Source organism: Pelophylax lessonae, assembly GCF_965119305.1.
Source record: "Pelophylax lessonae genome assembly, chromosome: 6".
Classification (NCBI taxonomy): Eukaryota; Metazoa; Chordata; class Amphibia; order Anura; family Ranidae; genus Pelophylax; species Pelophylax lessonae.
The window spans coordinates 37,229,878-37,248,035 of NC_138773.1; the positions used below are offsets into that span (position 1 = coordinate 37,229,878).

The following is an 18,158-nucleotide window of genomic DNA, read 5'->3' on the forward strand; positions in this document are numbered from 1 at the left end:
GTATCTGCGCTGGCCGTTCTGTTTCAACGTCCCGTGGCCTCCAACTCCTTGGTTGGCACTTTTATTCAGGGTGTGCGGCATCTGGTTCCTCCTAGGAGGGATCCTCTGCCCCCTTGGGACTTGAATCTCGTTCTGTCTGTGTTGCAACGTGCTCCTTTTGAACAGATCAGGGAGATCTCGTTGTCTATGTTGTCCAAAAAGGTCGCCTTTTTGGTGGCGATCACTTCGGCTCGCAGAGTGTCGGAGCTAGCAGCTTTGTCCTGCAAGTCTCCGTATCTGGTTGTTCATTTGGATAAGGTGGTCTTGCGACCTAATCCTTCTTTTCTGCCGAAACGAGTTTCGGATTTCCATCTTAATGAGGATATTGTCTTGCCTTCGCTGTGCGCGAAGCCTAAACATCCTAAGGAGGTGAGATTACATTCTCTGGATGTTGTTCGGGCGATAAGGGTTTACCTTAAATCGACTGAGTCTTTTCGAAAGACGGACTCCTTGTTTGTTCTTCCTGAGGGTCCTCGGAAGGGCATGGCTGTGTCGGCCTCTACCATCGCCAAATGGATCAGGCAGACCATTGAACAGGCGTATGCCTTGCAGGGGAAGGTTCCCCCTGTGCCTGTGAAGGCGCACTCTACTAGATCTCTGAGTACGTCCTGGGCCTGTCGTCATGGGGCTTCTGTAGCCCAGGTGTGTAAGGCGGCGACCTGGTCGACCGTACACACTTTCACAAAATTCTACAAAGTAGATGTTCAGGCATCGGCGGATGCTTCCTTTGGCCGCAAGGTTCTTAGTGCGGCAATTCCCTAGGGTCCCTTGTTGGGGACCTCTGGCTGTTGGGATAACGTTTTATCCCCTGGTTATTTGTCTTTTCCTGGGATGTTGCTCCTGTTGAGCAATTGTTTTTTACCATAGCCCAGCTGGTTTCCTTCCTTTGGTAAGGTTCCTTTCTTTGATGCGGAGACTGCGTTGCCTTTCGGCGCAGATGTGTTTCCCACCCCTCATGTTTGCACTGCTTTGGGACGTCCCCATATGTGACGAATATGAAGAGGCGGCGACTGTCGGAGGACGTAAGAGAAAACGGAATTTTTGTAAAATCTTACCTGTAAAATTCCTTTCTCTGAGTCCTCCGACAGTCGCCGCCCCCGCCCCTCTTTTGGGGTTTGGTTGTATACTCTACTGCTATTCCACTAAAACTGAGATATGGTTGCAGGAAGTAGGAGGGTATTGACTGAGGGGACCACCCCTTGAGGGTGGGATATGTTAAAAGCTTTAATGTTAACATATTCTGTTGCCTAGCTACTCCTTCGGAGCAAAGTCCCCATATGTGACGAATATGAAGAGGCGGCGACTGTCGGAGGACTCAGAGAAAGGAATTTTACAGGTAAGATTTTACAAAAATTCCGTTTTATCTTTCATTAAAAGTGCAACTGCAATCATATCAAGTGTACATGTACATCACTTTCAGGTAAACTTTACAATAATTTGAATTGGGTTCTCATTTGATTTTCTTTACATTTTTTTGTTTTAGCGGCCCCAAAAGTGCAACTCACTTCTTTAAGGACAGCAGATGGCTATGAGTATCTTTACGTATGTGATGCAAGAGGATTCTCCCCGGAACCACTGTCTATAAATTGGTTGGTGGATGAGAAAATGGCAAATCTGTCCCAAGGAATTGAGGATGGTCTTTTCAAAAAGGAAATTTATTATCGGATTAATATTAAGGAAGACAACGTACCAAAAAGGATCTCCTGTAATATTCAACATGAGGCCTTAAACAGTCCGGTCACTAAGACCCTGGAGGTCCAAGGATATAGTAAGTCAGTTAATGACATTTATAGATTATTATTGATTGACTGTAGCAGGGACATTCAGTAAGGGGAGGCAGGTGAGGCAGAGCCTCGCTTGCCATAAACCTTAAAAAAATTGTTTTTTGAGCTTCGAAGGTCAAATTTTTGGGGGGTATGTAGCAGAAGTCCTACCCCATCCCTGGTCAAAATTTGGGGCTTCAAGCTGCCTGGTACATGCTGTTTGCAGCAGACTCAGAGGATGAGCTCACAGTGCCTCTGACAAGAAGCTCCATGGACAGCTTGGAGCCATGGACCAATGGTAAAGCACTATTGGTCCAAGCTGTCCTGTAAAAATGCTGCAGTGGAGGCTCTCCTCTCACTGCAGTGTCAAAGAAGGGGACATGTGTCTAAAAGACAAATGCTCCCTTCCAGCCCGGCCCTCCTAAATACAAGGAAAAAACATGGGTTTATGGGTATAAGGTTCACCCATATTCCCATGTTTTTCTCACGCAGTTAAGAGGGAGAATCTGCTGCTGCTTAAAAGGTACTTTTATAATCAAGCAAAATAATATATTATGTGCTAAATGGTATAACATAATAATTTATTATTTACAGTATCTCACAAAAGTGAGTACACTCCTCACATTTTTGTAAATATTTTATAATATCTTTTCATGTGACAACACTGAATAAATGTCACTTTGCTATAATGTAAAGTAGCGAATGTACAGCTTGTATAGATGACCACTGCCTTGCGAAAGAAGCTGAGGGTAAAGGTGATGGACTGGCCAAGCATGTCTCCAGATCTAAACCCTATTGAGCATCTGTGGGACATCCTCAAACGGAAGGTGGAGGAGAGCAAGGTCTCTAACATCCACCAGCTCTGTGATTTCTTCATGGAGGAGTGGAAGAGGACTCCAGTGGCAACCTGTGAATCTCTGGTGAACTCCATGCCCAAAAGGGTTAAGGCAGTGCTGGAAATTAATGGTGGCCACACAAAATATTGACATTTTGGGCCCAATTTGGACATTTCCACATAGGGGTGTACTCACTTTTGCCAGGGGTTTAGACATTATTGGGTGTTGAGTTATTTTGAGGGGACAGCAAATTTACACTGTTATACAAGCTGTACACTCACTACTTTACATTGTAGCAAAGTGTCATTTCTTCAGTGTTGTCACAGGAAAATATATAATAAAATATTTACAAAAATGTGAGGGGTGTACTCACTTTTGTAAGATACTGTATCTATTACTGTGAAATTACTGGTTTGAAATGATAACTTCAGTAATTTGTCCTTTAAGCCACCTGCTTGAGTACAGTTTTTTAAAATATAGCAAATTACCTTAAAAACAATATATAATAGTTTTATTTGTATATTACTTAGTTATGGTATTTTTTTTTTGCTAGAAATTTACTCAGAACTCCCAGACATTATATATATTTTTTTAGCAGACGCCCTAGTGAATAAAATGGTGGTTGTTGCAACTTTTTATGTCGCACGGTATTTGCGCAGCAATTTCTCAAACGTGATTTTTTGAAAAAAAAAAACTGTTTCATGAATGAAAAAAATAACAGTAAAGTTAACTCGATTTTTTTGTATAATATGAAAGATGATGTTATGCTGAGTAAATAGATACCTAACATGTCATGCTTTAAAATTGCGCACACTTGTGGAATGGCACCATCTCAGTACTTAAAAATCTCCATAGGCGTCGCTTTAAATATTTTTACAGGTTACATGTTTAGAGTTACAGAGGAGGTCTGGTGCTAAAATTATTGCTCTCACTGAAACAATCGCGGCAATACCTCACATGTGTGGTTTAAACGCCGATAACATATGCTAAAACCAATCCTTATGTTGGTTAATTTAGTAAACTATGAGAACTAATGAAGGTGCCGTATATAATTTATATAATCAGAGAATGGTTCCGGTTCTATTCTTTTATTACATAGATCATATTTGGCACTTTTATTGATTCTCATAGTTTACTAATTTAACCAACATAAGGACTTGTTTTAATAAAATCAGGACTTTTGGTAGCTCTATTTTCATTTTTATTTATTGTTTCTGCATTCTGTACCAGCCGTGTACCTGACCAGTGAGATCTCAGCATTTACAGCGCTGTTACAGAATGCAGAAATAAAAAATAAAAATCTGCTGTCCAATAGATTTCTTTCACCAGACGCTTATTTGTCTGGGGGAATCTGATTGACTGCCTGCGTCCTGACGTGCGGGTTTTTAAGCCAATTGACTAAAGACCTGACCAGTGAAATCTCAAAAAACATCTTAGACCCCGTTCACACTGGGGCGATCCGACTTGCCGGGGCGACCTCAGAGCGGCCGTCACGGACTTCATAACATTGAAGTCAATGCAGGTCGCTCCAGGTCGCCCCAAAGAAGCTCCGGACCCTTTTTCTAAGTCGGAGCGACTTGTGTCGCTCCTATTAGAACGGGTCCATAGCTTCTCTATGGCGAGCGACCTATGGCGACCTGTCAGGCAACCAGGTAGCCTGACAGGTCGCCCCAGTGTAAACGGGGTCTAAAAGAGATAGCGTTTGTAAATATTTTTGTTAAATGAGTATAACTAGTAGAACTTCAATCGCCTACATAAGGAGAATCAAATGCGTAACTTGTGAATATGTAACCTGTATGTATCCGGCTCTGATACTAGCCAGTGCCTCACCAGCCACTGACCTCACCGCATGTCCCTGGACTGTAGGCAATCATTTCTGGAATATGTTATCTGCAGGCAAGACATGTTTAAGCTGGTTACACACATTACAATCTCATTTAGATTTACCAACAACTGGTCTACAATGATTAATGCATGCTCTTTCATTACATAGTTGTGGGATATATTAAAGTACACCTATCCTTTTGATTCTCTCCACCCCAATTTAAAGTAGCCCCCTTCTATAGATGTACACTTCCCACCATTTTAAAGCTGTGGGATGTTTAAAGATATATTGACTTTTGGTTTAAATCAGCTAAATTCATCCCCGGTGCATCAAAATAAAAATGTATTTTCTCTTTCGTTTATTGACAGACAGCTCCATATCTTCTTTGACCCTTGGGTCATGCTGCTCTCCATAGGAGTCGGACTAGGCAGAAACAAATTTAACTGTGCCCCTAGGGCAGTCCTAGGGGGTATACTTCCCACTTCTTGCAATAGGACTTCAGTTTTTTTTTGCCTAGTGAGGAGTAAAGACCTAGTTCCTTGCTGGGATCTCTGGTCCTGGCACTTTTTCCTTTTTAAATGCAATTTTCTTCTTCTTTTATTATTATTTGTGTTTCTGTGAGAACTACAATCAACTGCCGGACTGGGCGACGCACTGGATATCCTAGATCCTTACGGTCTTCCTAGTCTGGGCAGCGAGCGTGACCCAACTTTAGCTCCGCGCTAGATTGCCTGCGGCATAGCCCCACTGGGCGGGCGCTGGCCGGTGAGTGAAACACCTCGTGAGGAAGCATAGCCCTGGTCACAACCTGAGTCGCAGCGTACCTCTGGCCACAGCACCCTTATTCCAAGATGGTGTGGTGGACTGCCCGGAGTGGTGCCTGCTCGCTTCCCCGGTGTGGTAAGTTGTGCCCCCCCCTCTTTCTCCTCTGGGGAAATGTTGGGGTGGATACGGGCCCTTTCCTTGGGTTGGTAGGCCCACTATGTGCCCTTCCTTCCCGCCTGGTATTCCCCCCTCACTAACAGGGCCTGCCTGGCTATCTTCAGGTATGGGGTCATGCGATGTTGGATGGGGGGGGGGGAGAGAGAGCACGCTAGTGGCAGCTCACAAAAAACTTTTATATGGCAATGTCAGGGTGGGGGCTGCCATTTTACTGTGGATGGCTGTTCTGAAGCTCCGGCGGCCATGTTTGTGTAGTCTGGCCGCCATGTTTTCAGAGTTTCCCATTGAAATAAATGCGGCGGCCATTTTCTTGTAGCCTGTGGAGAGGTGATGCAGCGGTGGGCCTCTAGTGATGGTGACGGCGCTTCCTCCTTCTCTCTGATCGCAGCATGGCAAGCAGCTTGGCACTCTGCATCCTTCCCTAAGTTGGTGGTGGCAAGTCCCTGTGGGTACAGCTCCCTCTTTCTGCTATAGCAGCGCCGCTGGTGAGTTGAGACTTGAACTACCGCTGCTGAGGTGAAGGGGGTTTTCTATTGCATTTTCTTTCACAATATTGCAGATGGCCTCTGGGTTAACCATGGAGTCTCTGGAGCATGTGTCACCACCTGACCCACTCTCGGAAGCTGCTGGACCCTCTAGGTCTTGGTCTGCGCTGGTAGCTATGACAGCAGTTCTGCAGTCACTAGTGTCAAAAGTAGATATGACCCTTTCAAAGTGGCCTTGCAAGAAGCGCCCCCTGCCTTCACCTGTATCCTCTGCCGCCTCAGATTCTGAGGTGAATTTGGCCATCGCGGATGCGAGTCAACCCACTGGGTATGGGTCCAAGCACCCTGAGTGCTCTGACAGTGAGGATGAATCCTCTTCCACTGAAGCCACGCTTGAAGAGGTGCTTTTGGAGACACTAATTGTCTCAGAACGAGAAACTTTAAAATTGGAGGGCACAACTAATGCTGCAGCGGCACAATTTGGTACCCGCAGACCATCCAAGGTGACTAAGGTGTTCCCCTTTCCTGCCTATTTCAACTAGATTGACTCAAGTCAGTGGGGATCCCCTAAACGCATGGTTGGGGTGCCTAAGCTTTTCGCTAGGAGGTATCCTTATGAAGAGCCCCTTTTGAAGAAACTTACAGTTCCACCAGTGGTGGATTCTCAGGTTTCCAGATTGAATAAAGCCATGCTTCTTCCAGTGGAGGATTCCCTGTATTTTAAAGACTCGGTGGACAAGAGAGCTAATGTTCTGGTCCGATACCTTTACACCATGGCAGGTTCAATGCTGAAGCCGGTGTTTGCCATCACCTTGGTCTCCCAGACTTTAACAGAATGGGCAAAGCTTCTGCGCCAGGATTTGAAAGGGGGTCAACATCCTCCTGAGCTGGTGGATCAGTTGATTCAGGGGTTACAGTATATCTTCGATGCCTCTCTGGATGCATCCCCTTTAGCCTGTAGAGTGTCTGTGACGGCTGTGACACTTCGCTGCATGATTGGCTTAAATACTGATCTGCGGACCAGGCTTCCAAAAAGGTGTTGACTGATCTCCCTATTGTAGGAAACCACCTGTTCGGAGCTTCTATGGAAGAGATCATTAAAGGTCTTATGGGAGGTAAGAGTACTTTGCTTCCACAGGTTGCCAAGAGCAAAGAGCCTCATCATAAACATGGTCCTTTCTTCTCGGCTTACAAACGTCCCACGGGCTCACAGGACAAGGGACAAAAGTCCACCCGTAACTTCGCAGGAGGTTCCAAGAGGCCCTGGGCTGGTAAGTCAAAAGTGGGTTTCACTGGTTCCGCGAACAAGCCCTCCTCTGCCTGAAGGGGCGCCCTCATCCGCATCTGTAAGTGGGGGGACGTCGTCGCTTCTTTCCAGACCCTTGGACCTCTCTCATTGAAGACATATGGGTCAACGAGTTGATTTGGTTCGGTTACAAGATCGAATTTCGGTCCTTGCCTCCGGCAAGGTTCTTTCCTGCCAACTTGCACCTGTCCCCGGATCAGCTGCAGGGCCTTTACAGAGCAGTGCAGGATCTGCTATCACAGGGAGTAATTGTCCCGGTTCCAGAGTTGGAACGTTTTCAGGGATTTTATTCAAATCTGTTCACTGTTCCCAGGAAGGAAGACAAGGTCTGTCCAATCTTGGATTTCAAGACCCTGAATCGATTTGTGTGGGTTCAGAAATTTCGGATGGAGTCCATTTGCACGGTGGTGGCATCCTTTCATCAAGGGGATTTTCTGGCGTCTATCAACATCAAGGACGCTTACCTTCATATCCCAATATATGTTGGGGCACCAGCATTTTCTTCGCATTATCAATTCGTGGCATTACCCTTTGGTCTCGCCTCCGCTCCTCGGGTGTTCACAAAAGTGTTGGCCCCCGGTGTTAGCCTTGTTCAGGCAGAGGGGGTTTGCGGTACTGGGGTACCTGGACGATCTCCTTCTGCGAGCAGAGTCTCCATCTGTCTTAAAAGACAATCTAAACATCACTGTGCGCACTCTGCAAGACATTCGGCTGGACATTGAATTTTCAGAAATCAGCTCTGACTCCGTCCATAAACCTGGAATACCTGACTTTGAATTCAGACTCAGCCAGGGTGTTTCTTCCGAAGGCGAAACTGCTGTTCATCCGTTGGTCGTCTCTCAGGACTTGCAATCAAGTCCTGGGATTGATGGTCTCCAGCTTCGAAGGCAGTTCCATTTGCTCAGTTCCATACCAGGCCTCTGCAAAAGGAGATTCTTGCCAAATGGGACAAGAACCCTCAGTCTCTGGACAATCTGATCATGTTGAGCAGGGGTGCAAGGGGATCCTTGATATAGTGGCTCCGTTCCCCGGCGCTTAACCAGGGGAAGTCTTTTCTCCCCCTGTACTGGACAGTGGTTACCATGGACGCTAGCCTGTCCAGGTGGGGAGGTGTCTTGAGCACGTATTTGGCTCAAGTGGTTAGGACTCGGGAGGAGCCCAGTCTGCCGATCAATTTCCTGGAGATTCGGGCGATCAGGCTTTGCCTGCCCCTGTGGACGGATCATCTGCATGGGTGCCCGGTAAGAATTCAATCAGACGATGCCATGGCTGTGGCATATGTCAATCATCAGGGGGGCACCAAAAGTGCCCTAGCCGCCAGAAGTAGCTGGCATTCTAAGGTGGGCAGAACAATATGTTCCAGCCCTCTCTGCTGTGCACATTCCAGGGGTGGAAAATTGGCAGGCGGACTACCTTGACAGGCGTTGGTCTCTTCACCTGGAAGTGTTTCAACAACTGTGTCTCCGGAGGGGGACTCCTGATGTGGACCTGTTGGCCTGTCGTCTCAACTGGAAGGTTCAGAGGTTTGTGGCAAGATCTCTGGATCCTTTAGCCGAAGGCGCCGATGCTCTGGTGGCCCCTTGGGGTCAGTATTGTCTGATTTGCGCTTTTCCTCCACTACAGCTTCTGCCAAATCTTCTGCGCAGAATCCAGGCAGAAGGGATTCCAGTCATTCTGGTGGCTCCAGACTGGCCTCGCCGGTCTTGGTACGCAGGCTGGTAGCAGATGCTCCTTGAAGACTCCCTCTCAGAGAAAATCTTTTGTCTCAAGGGCCGAGCTTCCATCCTGCTTTACAGTCGCTGGCTTTAACAGCCTGGCTATTGAAAGCCAGGTACTGAAGGATAGAGGGTTGTTGGATTCGGTGCTTCCTACACTGTTAAAATCTAGAAAATCTACTTCTAGGAAGATTTATCATAGAGTTTGGAGGGCGTACATTTCTTGGAGTGAGCCTGGGGGGGTTTATCCCCGTTCCTTTTCGGTGTCCCGTCTGCTGGAGTTTCTACAACAAGGTGTAGATCAACGTTTGGCTCTGGGTACCATCAAGGACCAGATTTCCGCCTTGGCAATTTGTTTTCCAACGGCCATTGGTTGAAAATTCTTCGGTTCACACTTTCGTCCAGGGGATACGACACTTAGCTCCTCCGGTAAGGTCTCTGGTACCTCCATGGAACCTCAGTTTGGTACTGTCGGTTCTTCAAAAACCGCCTTTTGGAAATATTTATGACCTTCCTCTGCTTACTCTGTCACAGAAGGTGGCCTTTTTGGTGGCTATTACTTCTGAACACAGGGTGTCGTAGCTGGCTGCGTTGTCCTGTTGGTCACCTTACCTGGTGGTTCACAGGGACAAAGTGGTGCTACGTCCCTGTCAGTCCTTCCTTCCTAAGGTCGTCCTGGGTTTCCACTTGAATGAAGACATTGTGTTGCCTTCCTTGTGCCCTAAGCCGAAACATCCTAAAGAAATTGCTTTGCATTCCCTGGCTGTGTTTCAGGCAATCAGGGTGTAACTGGCGGCGACTGAGTCGGTTCGAAAATCGGATGCCTTGTTTGTCCTTACGGATGGATCTTGTAAGGGGCAGGCCGCATCTGCTGTGACCATTTACAGATGGATCAGGCAGACGGTGGTGCAGGCCTATTCCATTAGGGGTCAGGATCCTCCCTTCCCTTTCCTTTAAGGTGCATTCTACAAGGGTGCTTAGTGTCTCCTGGGCCTTCCGTCATCAGACGTCAGTGTTTCAGGTGTGCAAGGCTGCCACATGGTCATCTGTGCATACATTCACAAAGTTTTAAAAGGTGGATGTACTCGCATCTGCGGATGCTGCGTTCGCCTGCAAAGTTTTGCAGGCTGCTGTTGCAGAGCATCCTGCCTCTTAAGGGTGTATTTTTTCTGGTTGGTGAGCTCCAGTTGTTCCTGGTTGAGTGGTTGGCTATGTTTAGCTCTTTTTTGGGAATTATGTGCATTGCTGTGTTTCCCATCCCTCGTGTTGACACTGCTTTGGAACGTCCCAAGGGTCAAAGAAGATATGGAGCTGTGTCCATCAATGAATGAAAGGGAACTGGATTTTTGTCTTACCGTAAAATCCTTTTCTCTGATGTTCATTGACGGACACAGCACCCACCCCTCTGTTGAGTTGGGTTATGTATTCTTCTGACACTGCTTGTTACAAACTGAAGCCTTATAGCAGGAAGTGGGAAGTATACTCCCTGGGACTGCGTAATCAAATGTGTTTCTGCCTAGTCCTACTCCAATGGAGAGCAGCATAACCCAAGGGTCAAAGAAGATATGAAGCTGTGTCCGTCAATGAACATCAGAGAAAAGGATTTTATGGTAAGACAAAAATCCATTTTTTTTTTAACCCCTTGGCGCCTACGTCACACAAATATGCGATCCCACTGGACTGGGCATTTTTCTGTGGGGAGCACGCCACACGGCATCACCCTGAGCCCCGCAGCCCATACTAACGATGGGGGCCCGAAACTAAGGATTCTGGGTCACCTGATCACTGTGATAGCCTCTGATTGGCTATCACAGTGATCAGTCACTGTGAAACCCGCCTCCGTGTTTTCTGTCTCTGTGAATGGACCAGAGAGATGCGCTGTATCTTTCTTTGTAGTTGCAGAGAAAGAAACAAAAAAGTGTGCAGAAAAAAAATAAAAAATGAATAATGATTTAAAAAAAAAAGAAGGTCTAGGTCAGTGCCAGAGTTAGTGTTTGGGTCAGGGTTGAAGGTCAAGGTCAGGGTCAGTTTTTTTGGGACAGATTTTTTATTTTTTTTTACCCCTTGCCTAACTGTAAATATACGTCATTACTTTGACTTTAAATACTGGGGTTATGGCAGCAGCTAGCTGCCATAATCCCGTTACCTTTATTTATAGCAGGCCGCCGGCTTTCATATACAGTGGTGATCGAAAGTTTAGGCACCCAGGTAAAAATTTGTATTAATGTGCATAAAGAAGCCAAGGAAAGATGGAAACATCTCTAAAAGGCATCAAATTACAGATTAGACATTCTTATAATATGTCAACAAAAGTTAGATTTTATTTCCATCATTTAAACTTTCAAAATAACAGAAAACAAAACTTACCGGAGCCATTGGTAACCCGGGAAACCATCTGGTGCAGCTGATCGCTAGGCAGGAAGCCAAGTGAGGGCAAGATGGCCCCCACTCGGCTCTATGTCCCTGGGGGCCTGGAGCGCCATCTGACGTCACTTTTCTGCCTCTCATCCTTAAATGGATGATTTTTTTTTCATTCTTAAAGGCAAAATGTCATTTTTTTTTTTTTTGTCGCTTTTAAAAGGTAAATGAGAGGTCTGAGGTTTTTTTTTTTACCCCAGATCTCTCAATAAAGAGGTCCTGTCGTGCTTATTTCTATTACAAGGGATGTTTACATTCCTTGTAATAGGAATAAAAGTAATAAAAAAAGGGACAGTGTAGAAATAAAAAGTCAAATAAATAAGAAAAGAAATAAATAAATTTAAAGCGCCCCATCCCTCCAAGCTCCCAAGCAGAAGTGAACGCAAACGTAATTCACGCCCACATATGTAAACGGTGTTTAAACCTCACATGTGAGGTATCTCCATGATCGTTAGAGTGAGAGAAAAATTTTTAGCACTAGACCTCCTCTGTAACTCTAAACAGGTAACCTGTAAAAATGTTTAAAGCTTCGCCTATGACGATTTTGAAGTACCGTAGCTTGTCGCCATTTCATGTGCATACGCAGTTTTTAAAGCATGACATGTTAGTTATCTATTTACTCAGCGTAACATCCTCTTTCTCATTACTGAAACAAATTTGGGCTAATTTACTGTTGTGTTTTTTTTTTTGTTTTAATTAATTAATGTGTTTTTTCAAAAAAATAATGGCATTTAAATGGCTGCTGCGCATATATATACAGTGGGTACGGAAAGTATTCAGACCCCCTTAAATTTTTCACTCTTTGTTATATTGCAGCCATTTGCTAAAATCATTTAAGTTCATTCTTCTTCCTCATGAATGTACACACAGCTCCCCATACTGACAGAAAAACACAGAATTGTTGACATTGTTGCAGATTTATTAAAAGGGAAAAACTGAAATATCACATGGTCCTAAGTATTCAGACCCTTTGCTCAGTATTTAGTAGAAGCCCCCTTTTGATCTAATACAGCCAGGAGTCTTTTTGGGAAAGATGCAACAAGTCTTTTACACCTGGATTTGGGGATCCTCTGCCATTCCTCCTTGCAGATCCTCTCCAGTTCTGTCAGGTTGGATGGTAAACGTTGGTGGACAGCCATTTTTAGGTCTCTCCAGAGATGCTCAAGTGGGTTTAAGTCAGGGCTCTGGCTGGGCCATTCAAGAACAGTCACGGAGTTGTTGTGAAGCCACTCCTTCGTTATTTTAGCTGTGTGCTTAGGGTCATTGTTTTGTTGGAAGGTAAACCTTCGGCCCAGTCTGAGGTCCAGAGCACTCTGGAGAAGGTTTTTGTCCAGGATATCCCTGTACTTGGCCGCATTCATCTTTCCCTCAATTGCAACCAGTCGTCCTGTCCCTGCAGCTGAAAAACACCCCCACAGCATGATGCTGCCACCACCATGCTTCACTGTTGGGACTGTATTGGACAGGTGATGAGCAGTGCCTGGTTTTCTCCACACATACCGCTTAGAATTAAGGCCAAAAAGTTCTATTTTGGTCTCATCAGACCAGAGAATCTTATTTCTCACCATCTTGGAGTCCTTCAGGTGTTTTTTAGCAAACTCCATGCGGGCTTTCATGTGTCTTACACTGAGGAGAGGCTTCCGTCGGGCCACTCTGCCATAAAGCCCCGACTGGTGGAGGGCTGCAGTGATGGTTGACTTTCTACAACTTTCTCCCATCTCCTGACTGCATCTCTGGAGCTCAGCCACAGTGATCTTTGGGTTCTTCTTTACCTCTCTCACCAAGGCTCTTCTCCCCCGATAGCTCAGTTTGGCCGGACAGCCAGCTCTAGGAAGGGTTCTGGTCATCCCAAACGTCTTCCATTTGAGGATTATGGAGGCCACTGTGCTCTTAGGAACCTTAAGTGCAGCAGAAATCTTTTTGTAACCTTGGCCAGATCTGTGCCTTGCCACAATTCTGTCTCTGAGCTCTTCAGGCAGTTCCTTTGACCTCATGATTCTCATTTGCTCTGACATGCATTGTGATCTGGAAGGTCTTATATAGACAGGTGTGTGGCTTTCCTAATCAAGTCCAGTCAGTATAATCAAACACAGCTGGACTCAAATGAAGGTGTAGAACCATTTCAAGGATGATCAGAAGAAATGGAAAGCACCTGAGTTAAATATATGAGTGTCACAGCAAAGGGTCTGAATACTTAGGACCATGTGATATTTCAGTTTTTCTTTTTTAATAAATCTGCAACAATGTCAACAATTCTGTGTTTTTCTGTCAGTATGGGGTGCTATGTGTACATTCATGAGGAAGAAGAATGAACTTAAGTGATTTTAGCAAATGGCTGCAATATAACAAAGAGTGAAAAATTTAAGGGGGTCTGAATACTTTCCGTACCCACTGTATATATAATGTTTGGGGGTTCTAAGTAATTTTTAAGCAAAAAATAATGATTTTTATTTGCAAACAACAAGTGTCAGAAAAAGGCCCGGTCTTGAAGCAGTAGTATTTGTGTCAGTCAGTGTCAAATTGTTTTAGCCAGGATAAAAACAAAGAAAAATGTGCACTATTGTTTGTGGGCTGTATTACTGGTTCAAACAAATGACATATGTGGTATTTCTGCAATCGTCAAGAGCAGGACAATTTAATTTGGCTTGCTCTTTGGTGGAAGGTTATGGTGGTAGCAAAAAATATATAGCTACATTTAAAAAATAATTATTTTTTTAACTATTTTGGGCCAGTTTACATTTTGATAAAAAAACAAAAACAAAATAAGGAAATATCCTTTACCATTTACCACCAAATGAAAGCCTAATTTGTAATTTGTCCTGAAAAAAACATGGTATAACCCACCTGGATGGGATTAAGGTTTGTTTTACCCTTGGGCGCGAAGGGGTAAACAACATACGGCAATCCTGGACAATGAAGTCAGTGATCAGTGATTATATATTTCCATGGCAGTTATGACCTAACAGTTTTGTTTTCATATCTAGCAATACCTTCCAATACAGATGAAAGACCAAGGAATCAAATGGCAGGAAAATAAGATACAGTATATACCATAACTATTACATCATCTCTATGGTCCCCCTGAACAAACTGTGTTTTTAATGTCTTACAGTTAGTTTTTTTAAAGCAGCTACAGGCTTGGTAGTGATCCAGCATGTCACCTGCAGATTCAGAGTAATCCAATCAGCCAGGGGCATGAGTTTTGCTGATTGCTGGCTTGTGTTGGACCTTGGCAGAGGTACCACTGCTTCCTCACAGCGCGCAAGGGTGCCAATCTGTAGCTGCTGACAGGGGACTTGATTTTCTTCTCTGCCTGTAGCTTCTTAAAGCTGGCTATACCATCATAGACTTTCTTTGTTCAGCCTTCAGGCTAAAAATAATTCTAGCAGATTCCTTCATCCGTACCATTCATAATAAATAGAACAAGATTTGTCTAGTCATGTATGTCTGGATGCAGGTGGCCATCATCCCATATTATCCTGATTTCCAGATTTTCCCCTCTTCCTGACCAGGCCCTATTTTGCGATTCGGCACTGTGTGACTTTAACGGACAATTGCGCGGTCGTGCGACGCTGTACCCAAATGAAATTGATGTCCTTTTTTTCCCACAAGCAGAGCTTTCTTTTGGTGGTATTTGATCACCTGTGAGATTTTTACTTTTTGCGCTATAAACAAAAAAAGAGTGACAATTTTGAAAAAATAACAATATTTTTCTAATTTTTTTATATGAAATTCCGACATTGCGGCAGACAGATCGGACCCTTGACTGACATTTTTGACACTTTTGGGGTTACCAGCGACATTACTACAGTAATCAGTGCTATACATATGCACTGTTACTGTAAAAATGACACTGGCAGGGAAGGGGTTAACTTTATTGGTGATGCAGGGGCTAAGCGTGTCCCTAGGGGCGTGCTTCTAACTGTAAAGGGGTGTTGCTAGTGATGTAAGCACAGAGACATACAATCCTACATAGCAGGATCGTATGATCTCTGTTCTTACATCAGGGAGAATGACAGGCGGCTTTGTTTACATCAGCCGCCTGCCTTTCTCTCTCTCCATGGGGAGATCGTGAGTGGCCGGCAGACATCGGGTCCGCCGGTAACATGCACAGACTTGTTAGGGAACGAGCGGGGGAGGGAGCGCGCCTCCGGCGGCGCGCACTCGCCCCATAGAGGCTCACAGGCTAGTGACGTAGTCATACGTCACTTTGCCTGTTTGGGGCTGACCGCCGCAGTAAATAGTCATGCAGCGGTCGGCAAGTGGTTAAATGTCAAAAAAAGAGTTCCCCTGAGATTGTGGGATTATATGGGCGACCTTAATATTCAAGAAGTGGTACAACCGTATATAAAAGCATTGTAATTTTATTGAATCAACATATAAAAAACAATGTCATGATGAGACATGTATATACAAAATGAAAAACATAACATGATAAAAAGAGAAATCAGGGCTAACAACAATAAGTCAAAATTCAGTGACTGTATGAATACATGAATTCCAGAAGAGACCCGAAACGTTTCAAGTGTACCCTTCTTCAGGGGTCTGTTGGAACCACTTTATTCATGTGTAAATATTCATAGAGAGATATGCATGTGTGAATATACATTTGTAAATATATATTTCAAAGTCATTCCACAAAAAATTATATAATTATAAAATTATGTAAAAAAGATTATCAAGTGAATTATACGCACCACTAGGGTGACTTTATAATGACAAAGGAAGCTGTGAAAAGAAACGTCACTTTGTATGCAACAAGGCATAGAAGAATACCGGAAGAGGCAAGGAAGTGAGAGTATAGTTGTGCGTATATATGATTTCTCTGGATGAGTGAATGAATGAAGTGGTTCCAGCCAGTGGCGTACCTAGAGCATTTGGCACCCGCCCAAATTTACAATGTAAAAACACCCACAAAAATGTGTAATGTTTCCAAGAATATTTATTGCACAAATTTCACAGCCCCCCTATCACAGTGCCCTTTGCAGTCTGCCCCCCCCCCCCCGTCTCTCTAATCACAGTTCCCCCTTTTGCACTCTCTGCCTCCCCTGCACAGTTCTACCTTTGGCATAAATAGATAGCTAATACTATTATCAATGTGTTTAAGTTTGGGTAAGAGATTGGAGACTTGCTAAAGGAGATGGTCAGAGACTGAGGACATGATACAAGAGATGATCAGATACTACGGACCTAATACAAGAGAAATCAGAGACTGAGAGCATGACACAAGAGATGGTCAGAGACTACGGATGGGATACTAGAGATTGTCAGAGACTGCAGACAACATACAGGAGATGGTCAGAGACTGGGGACATGATACAGGAGATGGTCAGAAACTGCAGACAACATACAGGAGATGGTCAGAGACTGAGGACATGATACAGGAGATGGTCAGAGACTGAGGACATGATACAAGAGATGGTCAGAGACTGAGGACATGATACAAGAGATGGTCAGAGACTGAGGACATGATACAGGAGATGGTCAGAGACTACAGAGATGATACAGAAGATGGTCAAAGACTACAGACATGATACAGGATATGGTCAGAGACTACAAACATGATACAGTAGATGGTCAGACACTGCAGATGTGATACAAGAGATGATCAGAGACTGCGGATGGGATACAAGAGATGATCAGAGACTGCGGATATGTTGCAGTAGATGGTCAGAGACTGCAGACGTGATACTAGAGATGGTCAGAGACTGCAGACATGATACAAGAGATGATCCGGGACTGTGGACATGATCCAAGAGTTGGTCAGAGACTGAGGACATGATACAAGAGATGGTCAGAGACTACGGACCTAATACAGGAGAAATCAGGGACTGAGGGCATGATACAAGAGATGGTCAGAGACTACGGACGTGATACTAGAGATGGTCAGAGACTGCAGACAAGATACAGGAGATGGTCAGAGACTGAGGACATGATACAGGAGATGGTCAGAGACTACGGACATGATACAAGATATGGTCAGAGACTACAGACATGATACAGGAGATGGTCAGAGACTACAGACATAATACAAGAGATGGTCAGAGACTGCGGACATGATACAAGAGATGGTCAGAGACTGCAGACATGATACAGTAGATGGTCAGACACTGCAGGTGTGATACAAGAGATGATCAGAGACTGCGGATGTGATACAAGAGATGATCAGAGACTGCGGACATGATACAGTAGATGGTCAGACACTGCAGACGTGATACAAGAGATGGTTAGAGACTGCAGACGTCATATAAGAGATGGTAAGAGACTGCAGACATGATACAAGAGATGATCCAAGACTGCAGACATGATCCAAGAGTTGGTCAGAGACTTAGGACATGATACAAGAGATGGTCAGAGACTACGGACCTAATACAAGAGAAATCAGAGACTGAGGACATGATACAAGAGATGGTCACAGACTACGGACGTGATGCTAGAGATGGTCAGAGACTGCAGACAAGATACAGGAGATGGTCAGAGACTGAGGACATGATACAGGAGATGGTCAGAGACTACGGACCTAATAAAAGAGAAATCAGAGACTGAGGACATGATATAAGAGATGGTCAAAGACTACGGACGTGATACTAGAGATTGTCAGAGACTGAGGACATGATACAAGAGATGGTCAGAGACTACGGACCTAATACAAGAGAAATCAGAGACTGAGGACATGATACAAGAGATGGTCACAGACTATGGACGTGATACTAGAGATGGTCAGAGACTGCAGACATGATACAAGAGATGATCAGAGACTGCGGACCTGATACAAGAGATGATCAGAGACTGCGGACATGATACATTAGATGATCAGACACTGCAGACG

At 44.7% G+C, this 18,158-nt stretch overlaps 1 protein-coding gene across 1 annotated transcript in view; it reads left to right on the forward strand.

Annotated features, from left to right (window-relative positions):
• The window catches only part of LOC309558531 (uncharacterized protein), a gene marked incomplete at its 3' end in the record, with an annotated part of 160,454 nt that overhangs the window by 86,430 nt on the left and 55,866 nt on the right, over positions 1-18,158 (forward strand). Inside the window, exon 4 of the mRNA XM_082261611.1 lies at positions 1,523-1,807. Within this exon, the coding sequence (XP_082117737.1) occupies positions 1,523-1,807 (285 nt within the window). The remainder of the gene's footprint in view (positions 1-1,522; positions 1,808-18,158) is intronic.